The sequence below is a fragment of the Danio rerio genome, chromosome 23, assembly GCF_052040795.2.
Source record: "Danio rerio strain M-AB ecotype USA chromosome 23, GRCz13ab, whole genome shotgun sequence".
Taxonomy (NCBI): domain Eukaryota; kingdom Metazoa; phylum Chordata; class Actinopteri; order Cypriniformes; family Danionidae; genus Danio; species Danio rerio.
In genome coordinates, this window is record NC_141043.1 from 48,633,614 (window position 1) to 48,654,430 (window position 20,817).

The following is a 20,817-nucleotide window of genomic DNA, read 5'->3' on the forward strand; positions in this document are numbered from 1 at the left end:
TCTAAATGGATCTTTAAATCAGTGAGTCATTTACTAAAGACTCATTCTAAGTGGATCTTTGAATCTGTGAGCTGTTTATTGAAGACTCACTCTAAATCAGTGTTTCTTAACCACGATCCTGGAAGACCACCAACATTCCATGTTTTGGATGTCTCCTTTGTCTGTCACACCCATTACAGGTCTTTCAGTCTCTGCTAATGAGCTGATGATCTGAATCAGGTGTGTTTGTTTAAAGAGACATTGAAAAAGTGCTGAGCTGGTGGGCCTCAAGGAACGTGGTTTAGAAACACAGCTCTAAATGGATCTTTGAATCAGTGAGCTGTTTATTGGAGATTCACTCTGAACAAATCATTTGAATCAGTGAGTCATTTACCAGAGACTCACTCTGAATAGATCATTTGAAGCAGTGACTTGTTTACTGCTTATTCTAAATGGATCTTTGAATCAGTGAGCTGTTTATTGGAGATTCACTCTGAACAGATCATTTGAATTAGTGAGTCATTTACCAGAGACACACTCTGAATGGATCATTTGAATCACCAAGTTATTTAACAATGACTCACTCTGAACAGTTCATTTGAATCAGTGAGTTGTTTACCGGAAACTTGTTCTAAACAAATTATTTGAATCAGTGAGTTGTTTACCGGAGATTTACTCTGAACAAATCATTTAATTCAGTGAGTTGATTAACAGCGACTCATTCTGCACGGATCATTTGACTCAATGAGTTGTTTAAAGGAGAGCCGCTCTGAATAGATCATGTGAATCATTGAGTTGTTTAAAGGAGAGCCGCTCTGAATAGATCATGTGAATCAGTGAGTTGTTTAAAGGAGAGCCACTCTGAATAGATCATGTGAATCAGTGAGTTGTTTAAAGGAGAGCCACTCTGAATAGATCATGTGAATCAGTGAGTTGTTTAAAGGAGAGTCGCTCTGAATAGATCATGTGAATCAGTGAGTTGTTTAAAGGAGAGCCACTCTGAATAGATCATGTGAATCAGTGAGTTGTTTAAATGAGAGTCGCTCTGAATAGATCATGTGAATCAGTGAGTTGTTTAAAGGAGAGTCGCTCTGAATAGATCATGTGAATCAGTGAGTTGTTTAAAGGAGAGTCGCTCTGAATAGATCATGTGAATCAGTGAGTTGTTAAAGGAGAGTCACTCTGAATAGATCATGTGAATCAGTGAGTGGTTTAAAGGAGAGTCGCTCTGAATAGATCGTGTGAATCAGTGAGTTGTTTAAAGGAGAGTCACTCTGAATAGATCATGTGAATCAGTGATTTGTTTACCGGACCCTATCCCTGAATAGATCATTTGAATCAGTAAGTCATTTATCAGAGACTCATGCTAAACAGACCATGTGAATCTTTGAGTTGATTAACAGCGACTCATTCTGTACGGATCATTTTAATCAGTAATTTGTTTAAAGGAGCGTCACTCTGAATAGATTATGTGAATCAATGATTTGTTTAACAGCGATTCATTCTGTGAAGATGATTTGAATCAGTGATTCGTTTATCAGAGACTCACTCTAAACAGATCACGGGAATCAGTGAGTCATTTGTCAGAGACTCACTCTGAACAGATCATGGGAATCAGTGAGTTGTTTAACAGCGACTAATTCTGTACGGATCATTTGATTCAGTGAGTCGTTTATCTAGGCCTCTATCCAATTTCTCCACTTCAAAATAACCTTTTATTCACCTACAATTAGGAAATGTAGTGGAGTAAAAACACATTATTCACAGCAAAGTGCAGAAGTAACATACTTATTTACTGTCCACCACTGATAAAGAGAGATGCATAATCAATCAGAGAAACATTACACCACTAATTACAGCTGGTTTACTCTGAAATCACTGAGTTAGACAATAAAACATCAGCATGTGTCAGGAGAAAAAGCAGACTGTAGCGGCACAACACACTGATGCCTGAGAGACGAGACCAATAAAACATCAGTGATACGCTTACAAACACCACACACACGCACGCACACACACACACACACACACACACACACACTCACACACACATACGCACACTCACATGCGCACACACACTCACACACACTCACACACACACGCACGCACACACACACACACACACAATTCTAAATTGTTTTAAATTAACCATGACATGTTAATTGTTGAATATTCTGTTCATTATACTTTATTATTATTGTTTTATTCTAAAATGTTGATTAAATATTAAATATACACAAGAAAGATGAAATATACTGTTAATAACTGAGTTTTTTTACTTCACTACAAGCATGTCATTTATTTTCTAATGTTATATTTAATGTACACATAACAAATATCTTGTCAATACATACTTATATCTACATACAAATATCTATGTAATATTTGTCATAATGATAAAGCAAGTTTGAATTTTAAGAGCGAGAGAGACTTTACACATAAACTCACCGGCCACTTTATTAGGTACACCTTCCTAGTCCCAGTTTGGACCCCTTTTGCCTTCAGAACTGCCTTAATCCTTTGTGATGTAGATCCAACAAGGTACTGGAAATATTCCTCAGAGATTTTGCTCCATATTGACATGATAGCATCACACAGTTGCTGCAGATTTGATGCCACATCCCAAAGCTGCTCTATTGGATTGAGCTCTGGTGACTGTGGAGGCCATTTGAGTACAGTGAACTCATCGTCATGTTCAAGAAACCAGTCTGAGATGATTGAGCTTTATGACATGCTGCGTTATCCTGCTGGAAGTAGCCATCAGAAGATGGAGACACTGTGCTCATAAAGGGATGGACATGGTCAGCAGCAATACTCAGGTAGGCTGTGGCGTTGATGCTCAATTGGTACTAATGGACCCAAAGAAAATCTCCCCCACACCATTACACCACCACCACCAGCCTGAACCGCTGATACAAGGCAGGATGATCCATGCTTTCATGTTGTTGAGGCCAAATTCTGACCCGAGCATCCGAATGTGTCAGCAGAAATGGAGACTCATCAGAGCAGCAACGTTTCTCCAATCTTCTATTGTCCAGTTTTGGTGAGTCTGTGTGAATTGTAGCCTCAGTTTCCTGTTCTTAGCTGACAGGAGCGGCACCCGGTGTGCTCTTCTGCTGCTGTAGCCCATCCGCCTCAAGGTTGGACGTGTTGTGTGTTCAGAGATGCTCTTCTGCAGAGCTCGGTTGTAACGAGTGCTTATTTGAGTTACTGTAGCCTTTCTATCAGCTGGAACCAGTCTGGCCATTCTCCTCTGGCCTCATCAACAAGGCATTTGCGCCCACAGAACTGCCGCTCACTGGATATTTCCTCTTTGTCGGAGCATTCTCTGTTAACCCTAGAGATGGTTGTGCGTGAAAATCCCAGTAGATCAGCAGTTTCTGAAATACTCAGAGCAGCCCGTCTGGCAGCAACAACCATGCCACGTTCAATGTCACTCAAATCCCCTTTCTTCCCCATTCTGATGCTCGATATGAACTGCAGCAGATCCTCTTGTCCATGTCTACATGCCTAAATGCAGTGAGCTGCTGCCATGTGATTGGCTGACTAGAAATTTGCGTTAATGAGCAGTTGGACAGGTGTACCTAATAAAGTGGCCGGTGAGTGTAAATATACACACAATTAACAGATTTACAAACTGTTCATACCTACAGATCAAAGATTAGACAATTTTCAGAATCAGCATGACAGATACACGTCATATTCTATATTAATGCAAGATTTTATTAGTGTTTTAGTATTAAAACAGCATCAGTCGAATCTTTATCATTTAATCTATGTTCTCTTGACAGCCAAATTGGCATGCTAGCTTGCCCCTATGAGAAATTCAGTAAATCGTGACACTCTCCACTACTTCTTTTATATTTAGGAGAGAGAGAAATGGAGAGAGGGAGAGATAGATCGAGCGAGAGCGAGAGAGAGATATGGAGGCGGCGGTGGTTTATCGTAAGAGGATTTACTCTTCACAGTCTGTCCTGACATTTGCTCAGTGATGGAGGGATGAGAGAGGTGAAGATGGACTGAATGACGGGAATCTGGGTCACATTCACTGACGACACACAAACACCAAACACAAGAGTTCATCCCAATTAATGCTGCGCTCTGATTGGTCGACACTCATGCTGCGCTGTCTGCTTGTGTTGGTCATTAATTCTCTATATAGACACTGAATACACTCAAACAATAACATGATCTATTTACTACTACTTTTAAGGTAAGTGGTTGCAAACTATTGATATAGGCTGAATTTAAAGGTGCTGTATGTAAGATTTGGACCCCTCTAAAGCCTAAAACAGCATCACATGTGTGCAGATATTCAGAAACATGCTCAGTGAACACTCTTGTTTATCTGAGACACAATGCTGAAGTCAGATATTCTGCTGTGAACATGTGTGTAACGTGCCGGAATGGCTGTCTTTGTTTTGGTCATTGAACCCGCCCAATGCCAGCTTAGCCAATTATATTTCAGCACCGCGGGTTGCCAGATGGTGGAAAACAGCCTATTTCATTCATTCAGTCAGGAAGGCTCTCTAAGCATGCGTCCGTGACTGAAATGTGACCTCTGGTGGACAGTAGCAGACTCCGACATGAGATGCAGATTCAGAGTTTCACATGAGGTTATTAATTAGCAAATAATATCAATATTACAAGTGTAAACATTAGGTGAGCAGGTCACATTGTAAAGCTGTGTCCTAACAACACGCTATGTGACAAAATACGCAGTGATGAGTGATTTGGCTGTTGTCAGCAGACGAAAGATGACAGAAATGTAAATCCAGCCATTCAGAAGCACAGAGAAGAGGACTTACTGCACTCCAGCACAATGGTCAGCTTTATAATCTAATGAACACATATTAAAGCTCTTTAACATGATTAAATGTAGATGCTGAGTCACTGATATGTGTTGGTTTGCACAGTCTCAGTTCTGAAGTTCAGTTTCAGATGCTTTATTTTATTCTCCAGATCTGAGCTGAACTATCTGCTGCTGCTTTCAGTAGTACAGCAATAAATGTCCTGTAAATTGCCCTAAATTGTGTACTTGTGTGTGAATGGGTGTGTTTCCCAGTACTGGGTGGCAGCTAGAAGGGCATCCGCTTTGTAAAACATATGCTGGAATGATTGGCGGTTCATTCCGTTGTGGCGATTCCTGATTAATAAGGGGACTAAGCTGAAGAAAAAAACGAATGAATAAATTAATAAATATGCAAATTTACATTGAATGGCAACTGACATATTGTATGTGACGCACGATGTGAGATGGGTAGACACAAGTGCGTGGCATTATAAGAGCGTACTCACACCATGTACAGTTGCCTTGAATCGGGCCAAAGCATGCTTGTCCCCCCTCCCGTCTCCCCTGACGGCCCGCACTCACATTGCAATCATGCCCGGGCACGCTTATATCATCGATGATGCGCTGTTCAGTAAGAAGCGCTCTCGCTCAGCACAGGAGATTTCTTTAATTATATTGTTTTAGATGTTGTAACAGTCAAATATTTTGCAGAACAGATCCGCCACTTTTGCCGCTCATAAACAATCATAAAGTCCTCATGCTGCAGGAATTAGGAGGTTTGCTGAAGGTGCAGCTGTCGTGCAGTGAGGAGTTTAATAATCTTTAATAAACTACAGCAGTTTGCGTTGATTGAACAGTGAGAATGATTAATAAAGCCATATGAAACAGTCCCTTAAAAGTCACGTCTCATCATTAGTTTCGACCTCAGGCACGCTTTGTACTCACACAACAAGCGTACCGCACTCGCACACACCACTTTTACTTGGGCCAAAGCCGGTCGAGTGAACCGCACCTGAGCCCAATTCAGAGCACTTACACTTCTCAAACGATCCGGAAAATGGGCCGGGGCACGGTTCGGATATACTGTATACTGTAAAGTAATGCTAGCTCTCTGCAGCTCTCACATGGTCGCCCACTGAAGCTAAGCAGGGCTGCACCCGGTCAGTACCTGCATGGGAGACCACATGGGAAAGCTAGGTCGCTGCCGGAAGTTATGTTAGTGAGGCCAGTAGGGGGCGCCCAACCTGCCGTCTGTGTGGGTCCTAATGCCCCAGTATAGTGAAGGGGACTACATACTGCTCAGTGAGCGCCGTCTTTTAGATGAGACGTTAAATTGAGGTCCCGACTCTCTGTGGTCAAGAATGTCACAAGACATAGATCGCTGGAGTACATTCACACAAACTACAATCATGCCTCAAAATGGACTACAGACCCAGTCATGCAACACACTCACACACCTGCTCCAAGTCACCATTGATTACACTCCCACAGCTGATGCTGCTTATGAACTGATACATGGACTATAAAGTCAGCACACAAACACACAGTAGGTGCAAGTCTTGTAAACTGATTGTGAACTTTACTACGCGGTTTCAGTTGCCTTCCATGTCTAGACCTTGCTTTGTTTTGTTTTTTTACGCTGTATGCTGCCTGCCTTCTGACCTATCGCCTGCTATTTTGACTACGACTCTGGATTGCCCACGCACTTCAGTTTGTTCCTGTATTGAACATAGCTTGCCTGATCATTCAGTTCAATAAAACCTGCAAAAGGATCCTCAATTCGTTGTCCAACGTCCCTGTCACATTACAGTTAAAAATCCCATTATGTCCTTGGAAAAAGAGTAGGGGTTATCCTCATACTTGGCTTCATCTCTCCACCAATCAGCTGGGGCCTCGTGTATCAACGCTGCGTACACACAAAAACTTTGTGTACGCCAGGTTTCACGCTCACATTTGGATTTACTAATGATGAAATTAACGTGGGAATGTGCGCAGGGGAGTAAGTTCATCAGACGCTGGATTCGAACCGAGTTCATCCTCGAACATGTCAAAGCATGTTGCCATGCGTTTAACGAGCTACGCCACTCACGCAGTTAAAGACGCTACAAAATTTTACACCTATAGATCTCACTATTTTCTTTTTAATCCACTCAGTGTGATGTTCAGACCCAGCTGTGTTAACCGCGTCAGCTAAACTCTCCCACTCTATTTTTTTCTTTTGTTATTAATTACGGAGGACAAACTTGCAAATAACACCGCTTTTCTCCAGTCTACCTCTGAACGCAGCACCTCCAATTCACATTCTGTTCAAAGTTTTTCTTCTTGCGTTGCTTTTTCATTGGTTTTTCCCAAAGTAGAGTATTCTGATGTACAAAGAGAATATCTGTGAGATTCGGCGTACGCAGTGTTTCATACATCTGAATTTTTTACTGCGTACGCACATTTTACAGCTTTGTGCGTACACAATGTTTTAGTAGGATTTTAACGCAAGTGTTCGTACATGATGCCCCTGGTTTGTGGTGTGCGGTCTGGCGCAAAATTGCTGCCGTCACGTCATCTAGGTGGATGCTGCACACTGGTGGTGTGTAAAGCGCTTTGAGTGTCAATATAAATGTTAGGAATTATTATTAATTATTATAGCGTTATAAAGGAGCACCCAGCTGACTAATTTAATTGTTGGTCTTAATTTTCTGTGGTAAAACTTTAATAAAGTACAATTTTTTTAATTTACATGAACTTATAAACCATTTTGAGGGAAGTAAACGAAAACATTGGTCCCAGCGTGTTTCCTGTTTTACATTTTTAATGTATAGAGCTTTTAAGAATCCAAAAAGAGCCACATATTGATGAATAATGTTATGATCGCTGTTTTAACATTGAGTTATGATTGAATTGCCGCTTGTTACGGTTATGAAATAGTTTAATAACAAGCAGGGAATGTTCATGTGCCAGTGACATGACCATACTGAAATGTTCTACATTAAATTCTACATATTTATCATTTACTTAAGCAAAGATTCTTTGGATTAAACACATTTTAATATTCAAATACCTAAAATTGATTATTGATCTGTGTCCTGCTTGTGTTTGTGTCTGATTTGAATAAATGAGATGAAGTCTGTGATGCAGCAACAGCTGAACTGATGTGTGTGTGTGTGTGTGTGTGTGTGTGCAGGTCTGATTCTGCTGTTCTATCTGGTCTTCTACACGTTTCTGGCTGGTGTTTTCTGCCTCACCATGTATGTGATGCTGCTGACGCTCGATGATTATCAGCCCACCTGGCAGGACCGACTGGCCACACCAGGTACACACGCAAACACACGCAAACAAAGGCAAACAAACACACACACACAAACACACACACAAACAAACGCAAACACACACGCAAACAAACACACACACACACACACACACACAAACACACACAAACAAACACACACATACACACATATATATAAAATACACACACACACACATTCATATACTTTACAGTTTTTTTTACAATGGTTATGACAGTTTTTTCAATACATTTAACAAGTTTGCTAAACTCTTAACGCAGCAACACACCTAAAACACACAATTGGCAAAGCGGTTAATTTCATGCTCAAAATCACACATTATAAACTAAACCTCTAAACTTCTTTTCAAAATACAATAATAAACGAACACACTACACCATGTCTAACAAAACACTACAAACATGTTTCAAAATGAAATTATTGTTCAAAACACAAACACATGTTCTCTTCCAACATAAACATTCAGTCAATCAGAACACACCGACAATAAAACACTATCATCAGCTGACATTACAGAAACTGCATTAGTTTATGTGTCAGCTCTGCCTTATATTTTAAGACTCTCTACATTTTCATTTTGTTGGGTTTAGTAAATGCATGCATTTTCTTTCTTTTACTGCAAAAATGTAATACAAAAATAAAGAAAAAAATGCTTAAAAAATTTACAGTTGATGTAAAAAAAATACACACAGACAGAGTTGCTGCAGTACAGACTTTATTTGCAAAAGAAGAAAAAAAAAGCATTGCAATTACAATAAAAAACTAAATAATTTTCTATTCTGCCTGGTCTTCTGCATTTGCCCGACTTTTTCTCTGGCCCAGCATGGTAACAATGGCCTTTTGGCCTATTATGTTTCTCCTACGGCGACGCCTTTTCGCCAAGTTGAAGCCAGCCTCGTCAACATAGATAATTTACAGTAATGTGGTATTTGATTGACCTCCAACTTCATGACTCTCTAAAAGTAATTAGACACAGTGTAAATGCTTTACTGTACTGTATAACTAATGTATGTACTAATGAACTCTAGGTTTATAGAGTAGTTTACTGCAAAACACACTGTGCATAGTAAAGTAATCACTGTATTTCATAACCTTACCTGGACATATTGGTGATGGAGTTCTGTAATGTGCTCACTGTTCCTTTCAAAAACCTCATGAGTTCTTTTTTAGAACATACAGTATGATCGTGTGATTTGAAAAACCACATATATATATATATATATATATATATATATATATATATATATATATATATATATATATATATATATATATATATATATATATATATATATATATATATATATATGTATAAAGGGAATATATTTGTGTTTCAATTGACAATATAAACAGTTGTTCACTTTGGCTTTAGCCTATATAGGTTCTGTTTAGATCATGGTGTTATCTGTTCTGACATACTGTGTGAAAGCATTGGTAAATTGGACTGTAAAATTACATTGTTTTGGTCTTGGTTGAGTTTGTGTGTAAAAGAAGTTCAAGCATTTTAAATTGGCGTTAAATTGGATGCATTTTGTGTCAAAGCAACAAGAAATATGTTAATTGTATAGCCCACGAAGACGGATGTTGTGCTAACCGTGTTAAGAGTTTAGAAAACTTGTTAAATGTATTGAAAAAAGTGTCATAGCCAGTGTAAAAAACTGTAAACACACGCACACAACAATACATGCATGGTAGACGCACACCACTAATATGGTGTTAAGAAGAATATAAATAACACAGTTACATGTACATTCAAAAGACACACACAACGATACAAACACAAAAATATACACCAACACTCACACAATATGCACAGACAATACACACACAATATACAGGACATATGCACATGTATAAACACACACACACACACACACACAAACACACACACACACACACATACATAAAGTACACACACACAATGCAGACACCTAATACATGTATGATAGACACACACTGCTGGTATATGACACTAAGAAGAAAATAAATAACACACACACATCCGTAATCAACACACAACCGAGGGTTGGAGTGCATCACAGACTAAATAGAACGGAGGGGGGGTGGGGAATGGGGGTTGTCTGGGAGCCCCAAAAAGGCGTAAGCCCTTAAAATAGTCTTATCTCTATACATACATACACACAATAGATACCCTTGTGTGACTCTGTGTGTGTGTGTGTGTGTGTGTGTGTGTGTTTGTGTGTGTGTGTGTGTGTGTGTGTGTGTGTGTGTGTGTGTGTGTGTGTGTGTGTGTGTGTGTGTTTTCAGGCATGATGATTCGGCCAAAAGGAGAAGCTCTAGAAATCGTTTATTCTCGGGAGAACACCGAGAGCTGGGAGTTGTACGTTCAGGCCCTCGACAGCTTCCTCAAACGTGAGTGAATCTACACACACACACAAACATTAACAGATCATATTTACTAGCGTTTAATAGTGGAAGTTAATGATAATAACAATAACTTGGTCTAGCTTATGGGTTCATATGTTTTGTAGGGATGCAACAATACAGTCAGCCCACGGTTCAATACATACCTCGGTTTTTTAACACGGTTTTCGGATCGTGATGTCTTGACATTTGTAGGTTTTTTTATTCTATAGGCAATAGGAACAGTAAGAGGTTAAGGAGAAAATAATACATTATGAGTTCTTTTTTAGAACATACAGTATGATCATGTGATTTGAAAAACCACAACACATGAGTGTACTTTCTAGATGGGAATCATGTTCATATGGGAAATATACACACGCACACACACACACATTCTGTATATTGACTGATCGCTTGCCTTTATTTCCTATAAATGTATAAACTTATTGTATGTTATACTTTTATAATGGCCATTATCGATTATTAAAACTGATATTCAGCAATAGAGAGGGTGCGTTTCGTATTTTCACTGAAATTGAAAGCAGGCAGTGATGTTATCGGCCCAGTTTTGTTATAAATATGCACACAGTGAAGATGACGCTCATATATGCAGCACGACGCTTCAACATTTCTGCTGTCTGTTGCTAATATTAAAATGAAAATAGGCAGTTCCTTACATCATGTTTTCATTTTATTGTTGAGAAAGTGAAACAACTTAGCCAAGTTGATGTGAATGAGGTTATAAAGTACACTGTTCCCTTTGAAGATTTACCCGTGTCCTCGGTAGTCTGTTTTCCATATCAAACTGAGGAGGGGGAGACTGCAGCCTTGATCAAACTTGCGAAGTCTGACAAGGAGAGGATGCAGGACTGAACTGTGTGTGTTGGGCTACTTAATATTGAGGAAAAGCCCCAATCAGATAGTCAATTGTCTGTAGCCCTGCCTCCGTTTTCAGATGTCTCTGTTTTCCCCCATCCACACTGAGACGGAGCAGCAGCGTTTCAGAATGAAAATGGCCTCTCCAGCGTTTCCAAAACGCTCCGTTTTCGGCGCTCAAAAACTCCGACGTAGTGTGGACGGATGGCGTAACCGTAGCAAAACGAATGCATATTAAAACGAAAACGCATTAGTGTAAACGGGGCCTCAGTGTGAGAACAAAATCTCTCCCGGACACTTATCTCCTGACATACCCTTCCTCGTTTATCTCTGTCTTAAGATATTCAAATGTCAACACATTGAAGGTTCCGGTGGGTCTGGCAAAGAAGGTCTCACCCCTGTAAACATTAAAATACTCGCCGTAGGACCAGAAATAAAATTATAAATCAAGCTTTACAACCAAAACCTCCTTTTGCCAAAAACATACCAATGTTAATATCACAGGAACCTCAGCCAAGACCTCTTCCCACCAAAAACAAAACGACACGGAATTTCTATCCCAATAGAGTGATGTTTAAATGCGAATATCAAAGAAACACCCTGAGGTGCACAAATGGGTATTTAAAGGGTCACGAAACACCAGAACACATGTGTTGAGCTGTTGACAGTGGTATATGTGTCCCACACTGCTAAAAACACTATCAGGACACCTATATTTCACTAAAAAGTGTAAATCGGTTGTTTTTGCGTTATTTCAAGCAAATTCATACTTCCGGTTTGAAACGAATTTTTGAAGCTGCGTCACGGTCATGAGATAATAGCGTGTATTCCAGCATGCAGACTGGACGTCTGAGCCAGAGTGTGTCTTATTACGTCTTACAGTGTGCTGCATTAATGCATGAGTAAAGGCTTGGTTCAAACCAATCAGAGCGCTCTATTGTGCAACTTCATTAATATTCATTACTGTCACAGTGTTTAGACGACAGAGACGCCACGTTGTGTTGGCAAAACAAGCGTGAAGTGTTGCTTTTATAGTTTGCTGCAGTGAAGTTTTGTTTTCATTTTCTCTCTGTGAGAGCTCAGACTCACGTGTGGATTAACAGTGTACGCGACGCTCGACAACAATAACTTACGTGTCTAAGGAGGATTATTGTTTACCTGAGAGCTGTTCTCATCTGCAAACGCTGAGATACGGATTCGCTTGTAGTCTCCTCTTCATAAAGACGCGGCTCTAGTTGCTGGTGATTGTCCTGTCTCTACAGATTTGGTAAGTGAGCGACCAGTGCTCTTTGTTTACTCAGTTTGTTCGTATCGAACAAACTATTGCACCGAGTGTAAACATGTTAGCATCACAACCAAACTTTAACCTCGTGTAGGATTTTCACCGCATTTAGTGACCGGAATAACACATGCGGCTTTCTGACGCTACCTGCCGTGTGCATCTAAGTTTCCGGGAAATGCTGAGTTTTTTTTTTCTGTCATTCGACGTGCGGTATCAAACATTGCATGAAAAATACACGCTTAGAGCAGCGCCTCGAATCAAATATCTCGTTTGTCGCGAGGGACATGACTGAATTCCCTGAATGAAAGAGCCAAACTGCTGTTAAAGTCCACCATTTAATAATTTGGCAAATAATTCGACTACAGATGTCCATGTAAACACAGTCACTTTGTCCCGTGTGTGTGTATTTTGAATCTAAAACCCGCCCAAATAGACACTCCCACACCATCCCACTTTAGTTCCTCCGACACTCCCCCCTAAACAGAGCTGGACACGCCCACTTTTCTGACTTTTTCCAAAGTAGAGGTGTGAAAACACCCTGCTGAAACGAGGGGGTTTCATGGCCCTTTAAGAGAAGGTGGCAATAGGGGAATCTGTATGCAGATCTCCCACACAACTTCTGTGTGTGTTTTCATCTCCAGGTAAACATTTGTAAAACCTCTTTTCATTGTGTTAACAGATTTGATTTGATTAATTTGATGATGTTTTTCTTGTTTAGATTAGATTACATTTTGTCTGTTGTTTGAATTGGATTTGAATAATTACTTTTGTTTAACTATTTAATAAATTGTTATGTTTGAACACATTTTGCTCACTCTGTAATCATTAATTCCAGTAGATTACGCTGCATCCTTGTTTCCGCACTTCTTGCGTCAGGTCAATAGATGGACTAAAATAAAGTTGAGATGGAGCATTGGGCACACTAATTGTGTTTTAGGGATCAGACTGACTCTTGATATTGATTCAAGTGTACTTAGGTGGAAAGGGCGTTAACTTCCGTCTAGGACAACAAGGGGTTGCACGACTAACCTAGATTAGCTTATACCTGTCAACCCTCCCGTTTTTCCCGGGATTCTCCCGTTTATAAAGAGGAGACTACAAGTGAATCCGGATCTCAGCGTTTGCAGATGAGAACAGCTCTCAGGTAAACAATAATCCTCCTTAGACACGTAAGTTATTGTTGTCGAGCGTCGCGTACACTGTTAATCCACACGTGACTCCAGCTGAGCTCTCACAGAGAGAAAATGAAAACAAAACTTCACTGCAGCAAACTATAAAAGCAACACTTCACGCTTGTTTTGCCAACACAACGTGGCGTCTCTGTCGTGTAAACACAGTAATGAATATTAATGAAGTTGCACAATAGAGCGCGCTGATTGGTTTGAACCAAGCCTTACTCATGCATTAATGCAACACACTGTAAGACGTAATAAGACTCACTCTGGTACAGACGTCCAGTCTGCACGCTGGAATACACGCTATTATGTCATGACCGTGACGCAGCTTCAAAAATTCGTTTCAAACAGGAAGTACGAATTTGCTTGAATTAACACAAAAACAAACAATTGACACTTTTTAGTGAAATATAGGTGTCCTGATAGTGTTTTTAGCATTGTGGGACACATATACCACTGTCAACAGATCAACACATGTGTTCTGGTGTTTCGTGACCCTTTAAAGCCCAACAAAACAAAGGAGAAGCCGGAAAAAACAAAGGAGCAAATGATTCCTTCAGCAACCTAAATCATGAACACACTGCACTGAAATGTTTAACTATTATCATCACCATATGGACTATTATGAACTGAGAATGATGGAGATACTCTCTAACAGAGGCTACATGTGCTGCTGAAGATTACAGACACAGATGAGAGGTTTGCTCTGACTGTGGGCCATATGTTGTGTTGTTTTTGAACCCAAATAAGGACTAAATGCATACTGTGTGTAGTTTTTCTGTATATCGGAGACTGTAAGGGTTTGTATGTGTTCATATATGTTCGTTCATTTATTTATTCTATATAATTGCAGACGTTACAGTAGGCTATTGTCATTGATCTGCAGTTATAATCAAATCATGTTGATATTAAGGTTAGTAATGAACATTTACACACAAGTATTGGTGTGTGTAAAGCATCTGTGTTGTGAGAAGTGCTTCTCATATGAAATGTAAACGACCCGCACAGGTTTACTGTAGACATTTCCTTTAGTCACTGACTGCTGTTTATCTGACGCAACACAGCAGGAAAAGCAGATGTGGTAATGGTGGGTGGGAACAGAACCTGCTCATTTGCATTTAAAGGCACTGAATTAATGTGGCGTCTCCGTCTGTGTCCTGCAGCCTATAATAACTCTCAGCAGGCCGTGAATAATGACGACTGCACCCCGGACCAGTTCAACATCCAGGAGGACAGCGGAAACGTGCGAAACAACCCCAAACGATCCTGCCGGTTCAACCGCACCACGCTGGAGGACTGCTCCGGACTCACCGACCGCTTTTACGGATACCCGGATGGAAAACCCTGCATACTCATCAAACTCAACCGGGTAACTCACACATCCTCAACTATAGGCATGAGTGTTGGGGGAAAACACATTACAAGTTACATAATAATATTCTGAAACCGAATATTGAGTGGGGGGGCGGGGCTTTATTTCAGTATGTTGATGTACTTCTAATTGAAATTGAATATTGATTGGGGAAGAGGGGGGGGGGGTATTTCAGTATGTTGATGTACTTCCAATTGAAATGGAATATTTAGTAGGGGGCGGGGCTTTATTTCAGGATGTTGATGTTCTTCCAATTGAAACGCTATATTGAAGCAGAATATTAAGTGGGAGGCGGGGCTTTATAAAGAAAATATTAAGTAGAAGGCGGGGCTTTATTTTAGTATGCTGATGTACATCCAATTGCAACATAATATTGAAGCAGAAAACTGAGTAGGAGGCAGGGCTTTATAAAGTCATATTGAGAAGGAGGCAGGGCTTTATTTCAGTATGCTGATGTACTTCCAATTGAAGCAGAATATTGAGTAGGGGGCGGGGCTTTTTTTAGTATGACGATGTACTTCCAACTGAGACAATATTGAGTAGGAGGCGGGGCTTTATTTCAGTATGATGATGTACTTCCAATTGCAACTGAATATTGAGTTGGGGGCGGGGCTTCATTTCAGTATGATGATGTACTTCCTATGGAAGCAGAATATTGAGTAGGGGGTGGGGCTTTATAAAGTAATATTAAGTAAGAGTCAGAACTTACGAAGTAATATCGAGTAGGAGGCGGGGCTTTTTCAGTATGCTGATGTACTTCCAATTGAAGCAGAATATTGAGTAGGGGGCAGGGCTTTTTTAGTATGATGATGTACTTCCAACTGAGACAATATTGAGTAGGAGGCGGGGCTTTATTTCAGTATGATGATGTACTTCCAATTGCAACAGACTATTGTGTAGGGGCGGGACTTTTTACGTATGCTGATGTACTTCCTATGGAAGCAGAATATTGAGTAGGGGGCGGGGCTTTTTTAGTATAATAATGTACTTCCAACTGAGACAATATTGAGTAGGAGGCGGGGCTTTATTTCAGTATGTTGATGTACTTCCAATTGCAACAGACTATTGTGTAGGGGCGGGAATTTTTACGTATGCTGATGTACTTCCTATGGAAGCAGAATATTGAGTAGGGGGTGGGGCTTTATTTCAGTATGATGATGTACTTCCTATGGAAGCAGAATATTGAGTAGGGGGTGGGGCTTTATAAAGTAATATTAAGTAAGAGGCAGAACTTACGAAGTAATATTGAGTAGGAGGCGGGGCTTTTTCAGTATGCTGATGTACTTCCAATTGAAGCAGAATATTGAGTAGGGGGCGGGGCTTTTTTAGAATGATGATGTACTTCCAACTGAGACAATATTGAGTAGGAGGCGGGGCTTTATTTTAGTATGATGATGCACTTCTCAATATTGAGTTGGGGGTGGGGAAAACTGAATATTGAGTTGGGGGTGGGGAAAACTGAATATTGAGTTGGGGGTGGGGCTTTTTCAGTATGATGATGTACTTCCAACTGAACCTGACTATTTAGTAGGAGGCGGGGCTTTATTGCAGTATAAGGATGTACTTCCAATTGAAACTGAATATTGGGTTGGGGGCGGGGCTGTATTTCAGTATGACGATGTACTTCCAATTGAAATGAAATATTGACTAGGGGGTGGGGCTTTATTTCAGTATGATGATGTACTTCCAATTAAAACGGAATATTGAGTAGGAGGCGGGGCTTTAATTCAGTATGCTAATGTATTTTCAATTGAAACAGAATACTAAGTAAGGGCGGGGCTTTCTTTGTGCATCATTCCCTCATAGCAAACTAACAGTTAGAGAGGATAATTATATGCAGTTGCTATGGAAATCCTCAAGTTGACGAATCAGAAGGACCGTCACTTTAAACGAGGAAGCAAATACTTAGACCTTCATTGAAGATTAATAAAACAAATTTTTTTTCAGTGGAATAACTTGCATGGATTAATTATTAACTTTAAGAATAACAATGTGCGCTAGCAAAATAAACAGTATATTTTTGCCTGCTAGAAAAAGTAGAAAAATTCTTGCTTTAAGAATTTCTAGATATTTGGACTAAACAAACAAGACAAAAAATCTTAGTAAGCAAATAATTTTTTGCAAGGTATTTATACAGTCTATTTAAAGAAGTCTGAGAAAATATAACATTATAAATTCTTGTACAGAAAAAAACAAATCTTAAAAAATAAGTAATCATTCATGAGTTTGCATGTTCTCCCCGTGTTGGCGTGGGTTTCCCCCACAGTCCAAACACATGCGCTATAGGGGAATTGATTAACCAAATTGGCCACAGTGTATGAGCGTGTGTGTGAATGAGTGTTTATGGGTGTTTCCCAGTACTGGGTTGCAACTAGAAGGGCATCCACTGTGTAAAACATATGCTGGATAAGTTGGTGGTTCATTCCTCTGTGGTAACTTATGATGAATAAAGAGACTAAGTCAAAGGAGAATGAATGAATGAATGAATGAAAAATTGACATTTTCTAAAACAGACACTTGTTAAATTGGGCCTGAGGTATTTACTAATGATTTAAAGATTTTCTTTTTAATTATTAAGAGCTGTGTGTTATTGAACTATGCTTGAGATGGTCACACCATAGGATAGTTTTTGAGATTTGCCTCATAAATATCAAAAATATAATAACATAGCAGTTTTTTATAACAAGATCTCAGTGAAAAACACATGCATGTTTAACTCTTTCCTGCGTTTTAAATGATGTTAATACTAATAATCACAATTTTTGTCATGGTTTTGTCATCAAAAACCACAATATGATCATAAATGCCATACCTCTGCTTAATATCCATGTTTTGGCCTCTTCTGCAGGTGATTGGGATGAAGCCTGGTAAGGACGGACAGTCTCCGTACGTCACCTGTGGAGCAAAGGTGAGTCTTTAGTGAATTCCAGAATGAAACAGCCTCACTGTAATGAAAGATATCTGTAAATGAGCAGTTTTCTGTATTTTGTGATTCATGTTTGTTCTTGATTATGATTTTGAATTGCATTATGGGACAACTTCAACAATTTCAAGTGTGTTTTTGCTAGTTTCAGTCTGGTGCAGGGCTCATGTTCACGTTTTTGTTCCACGTTGTTTACATAGCAGATGCATTTGCGCTTATTTAAGCACCCATGAGTGTGCTGGGCTGAAAAGGAGGTGTGTTAAGATGCATTGTTGAGAGTTGCAATTTTAAGGAAACTGAAATAAGCCCATATTTTTTTGTTATATCAAGAGTGCATTAACAGGCAGGTCCAAATTGGCATACATGCTGCTTATTACATACACAGGGATGCACACACAGCAGCACACAAACATCTTTAAATTTGAAAAGTTAAAGGATTAGCATAGAAATGACTATTAATTTCTACATAAATGTAAAACCAATACCACCTCCCATGCCTTCTTCACCTCAAAAGGCTTTGGTGATTCTGGCTTGTTCTGTAGATGGAGCAGATCCGTTTCCATGCTAGATCAGTGTTAAATTTATGGCTTCCAATGTTCACTAAACAGCAAATGTGCCATGGTGCAACCAGAACTTGCTTTTAAGGCGAGACTCTGATTGGTTTAATGCTCGTCACGCCCAAAACACGCCTGTAGCTCATTAAAACAACCCTTTTAGAACATGCACCGCGCACGCAGACTGTTGTTCCTGTCATTAAAATAGCAAAAAATGAATGCACCTGCCTCATGCACTTTAGACCATGTGCTCAGATTATTAAAATAAAGCCTTTTGTGTTAAAAAGTTTGATATTTCCATCACTTTTATTGTTGTTTTTATAAGTTTGGTGTTAATGATAATTATAATGCAAATTCCTGGTCATAAAATAGCCACTGCTATATCAATATCAGTATATATGTACTACTTTGAATACAAAAAATACATAAATGTCATTTTGTTAAACTGCAGAGTTCAATTTCCAAAATTAAAAGTCGACTAAGCAGAGATCCCGGTCCCATAATGCAATGCATAATCGTAAATAAACAGAAAAAACCTGTGTATCACACAATACTGTTAACTAACGGATGTTTTTGACAGTGTAGTCGAGCATGATTTACATCTTTAACATTTGTTTACTGCATTCCTCCATTCTCAGAGGTATAAAGAGGGTGATGAGTGGGTAAGAAACACTTGGAAACACTTACCTTATAGACTAGTTCACAACCAGAGCTGGGTAGTAGTTGATTACATATCATCTAAATTACATTATCAGATTCTAAATAAAAATAATATATCAAATACTTGTAATTTAGAGTAAATAAAAAATTTAAAATACTAATATTCAGACTACAGGTACTTTTTTAATGCCTGACATGATTTTATATTACTCACACAATGGAAGTAAGTTTTTAACAAATAATTGATTTTGCAAATTTTGAATATATATATATTTTATTACAATAAACTGATGCTCGTATACGTTTGTGATTCTTTAGCTTGGTAGAATTGGATTACATGTAATCTGGATTATGTAATCAGATTCCAAAAATCAAGTACTTGTAATCAGCATAAACTATCAATTTTAATATACAAGTAATCGGATTATGGTTACATTTTATTGCTTACATAATTAGATAGTATTTACAGCTTGGCAGTGTTTATAATTTCTCCTCCTTTTCATTACAAAACTTGCTGTGGCATAAAAAAGGGGTCAAACCAAACGTAATATAAATGTAATCCAAAAGTAATCAGATGTGTTATCTTAAATGTCAACCATATGTTAATATATAGCATAAAATAAAGGTTATCACATAAGTAATCTAAACGTAATCCAAAAGTAGTCAGGTTATGTTATCTCAAATCTATACATACATAGCATATAATAAGAGTTAGCACAAAAGTAATCTAAATGTAATCCAAAAGTAGTCAGATTATGTTATCTCAAATGCCTGCCATATGTTTACGTAACAAATCCATACATACATGGTATAAAATAAGTGTTAGCACAAAAGTAATCTAAATGTAATCCAAAAGTAATCAGATGTGTTATCTTAAATGTCTACCATATGTTAATAATCCATACATGGTATAAAATAAGGATTAGCACATAAGTAATCTAAGTGTAATCCAAAAGAGGTTGGATATTATTATCTTGGATGTTTCTTATATGTTACGTTATACACAGCATGAAGCAATCATTAGCACAAAAGTAATCTAAATGTAATTCAAAAATAATCAAATTTAGTTATTTTAAATGTTACGTAACCAATCTATACACGCTTGGATGTAAAACAAGGCTTAGCACAAAAGTAATCTAAATGTAATCCAAAGTAGTCAGATTGTTATCTTGAATTTCTTTTATATGTTACGTTATTAACCCTTTGATGGACTACATGGGTCTAAAGTGATCCGTATATTTTAAAGGTTTGCCATATGTTACATTATCAATCCATACACGGCATAAAAAGGGTTAGCACAAAAGTAATCCAAAAGTATTTAGATTGTTATCTTGAATGTCCATTATACGTTATCAATCCATACACACAGTAGCATAAATTAAAGGTTAGCACAAAAGTAATCTAAATGTAATCCAAAAGTAGTCAGATTATGTTTCCTTAAATATTTACTATGTTATGTTATCAATTCATACATGCATAGCATAATGTAAAGGTTAGCACAAAAGTAATCTATATGTAATCCAAAAGTAGTCAGATTA

General features: G+C 38.7%; 3 protein-coding genes across 5 annotated transcripts in view; 1 reads left to right on the forward strand and 2 right to left on the reverse strand.

The window, feature by feature from the left end:
- The window catches only part of mogat3a (monoacylglycerol O-acyltransferase 3a), a 45,085-nt gene extending 27,054 nt beyond the window's left edge, over positions 1-18,031 (reverse strand). Inside the window, exon 1 of the mRNA XM_087307914.1 lies at positions 17,955-18,031. The gene's annotated coding sequence lies outside the window, so the exon portion shown is untranslated. The remainder of the gene's footprint in view (positions 1-17,954) is intronic.
- tfr2 (transferrin receptor 2) overlaps positions 1-20,817 on the reverse strand; it is a 1,009,002-nt gene that overhangs the window by 778,861 nt on the left and 209,324 nt on the right. The gene's annotated exons all lie outside the window — the stretch shown is intronic.
- Positions 1-20,817, forward strand: part of atp1b2a (ATPase Na+/K+ transporting subunit beta 2a) — a 31,089-nt gene that overhangs the window by 4,532 nt on the left and 5,740 nt on the right. Inside the window, exons 2-7 of one of the 3 annotated variants that reach the window (XR_015522963.1) lie at positions 7,947-8,075; positions 10,339-10,443; positions 14,934-15,554; positions 15,766-15,929; positions 16,414-16,528; positions 16,634-18,050. Coding sequence is in view for 2 of the 3 variants with exons in the window: in XM_087306163.1 (XP_087162289.1) it covers positions 7,947-8,075; positions 10,339-10,443; positions 14,934-15,139; positions 17,991-18,050; positions 19,258-19,281 (524 nt within the window). In the remaining variant the exon portion in view is untranslated. Of the gene's footprint in view, positions 1-7,946; positions 8,076-10,338; positions 10,444-14,933; positions 15,555-15,765; positions 15,930-16,413; positions 16,529-16,633; positions 18,051-19,257; positions 19,282-20,817 lie in introns of those variants that run through there. The other 2 variants (XM_087306163.1, NM_131669.3) reach the window with 2 other exon arrangements.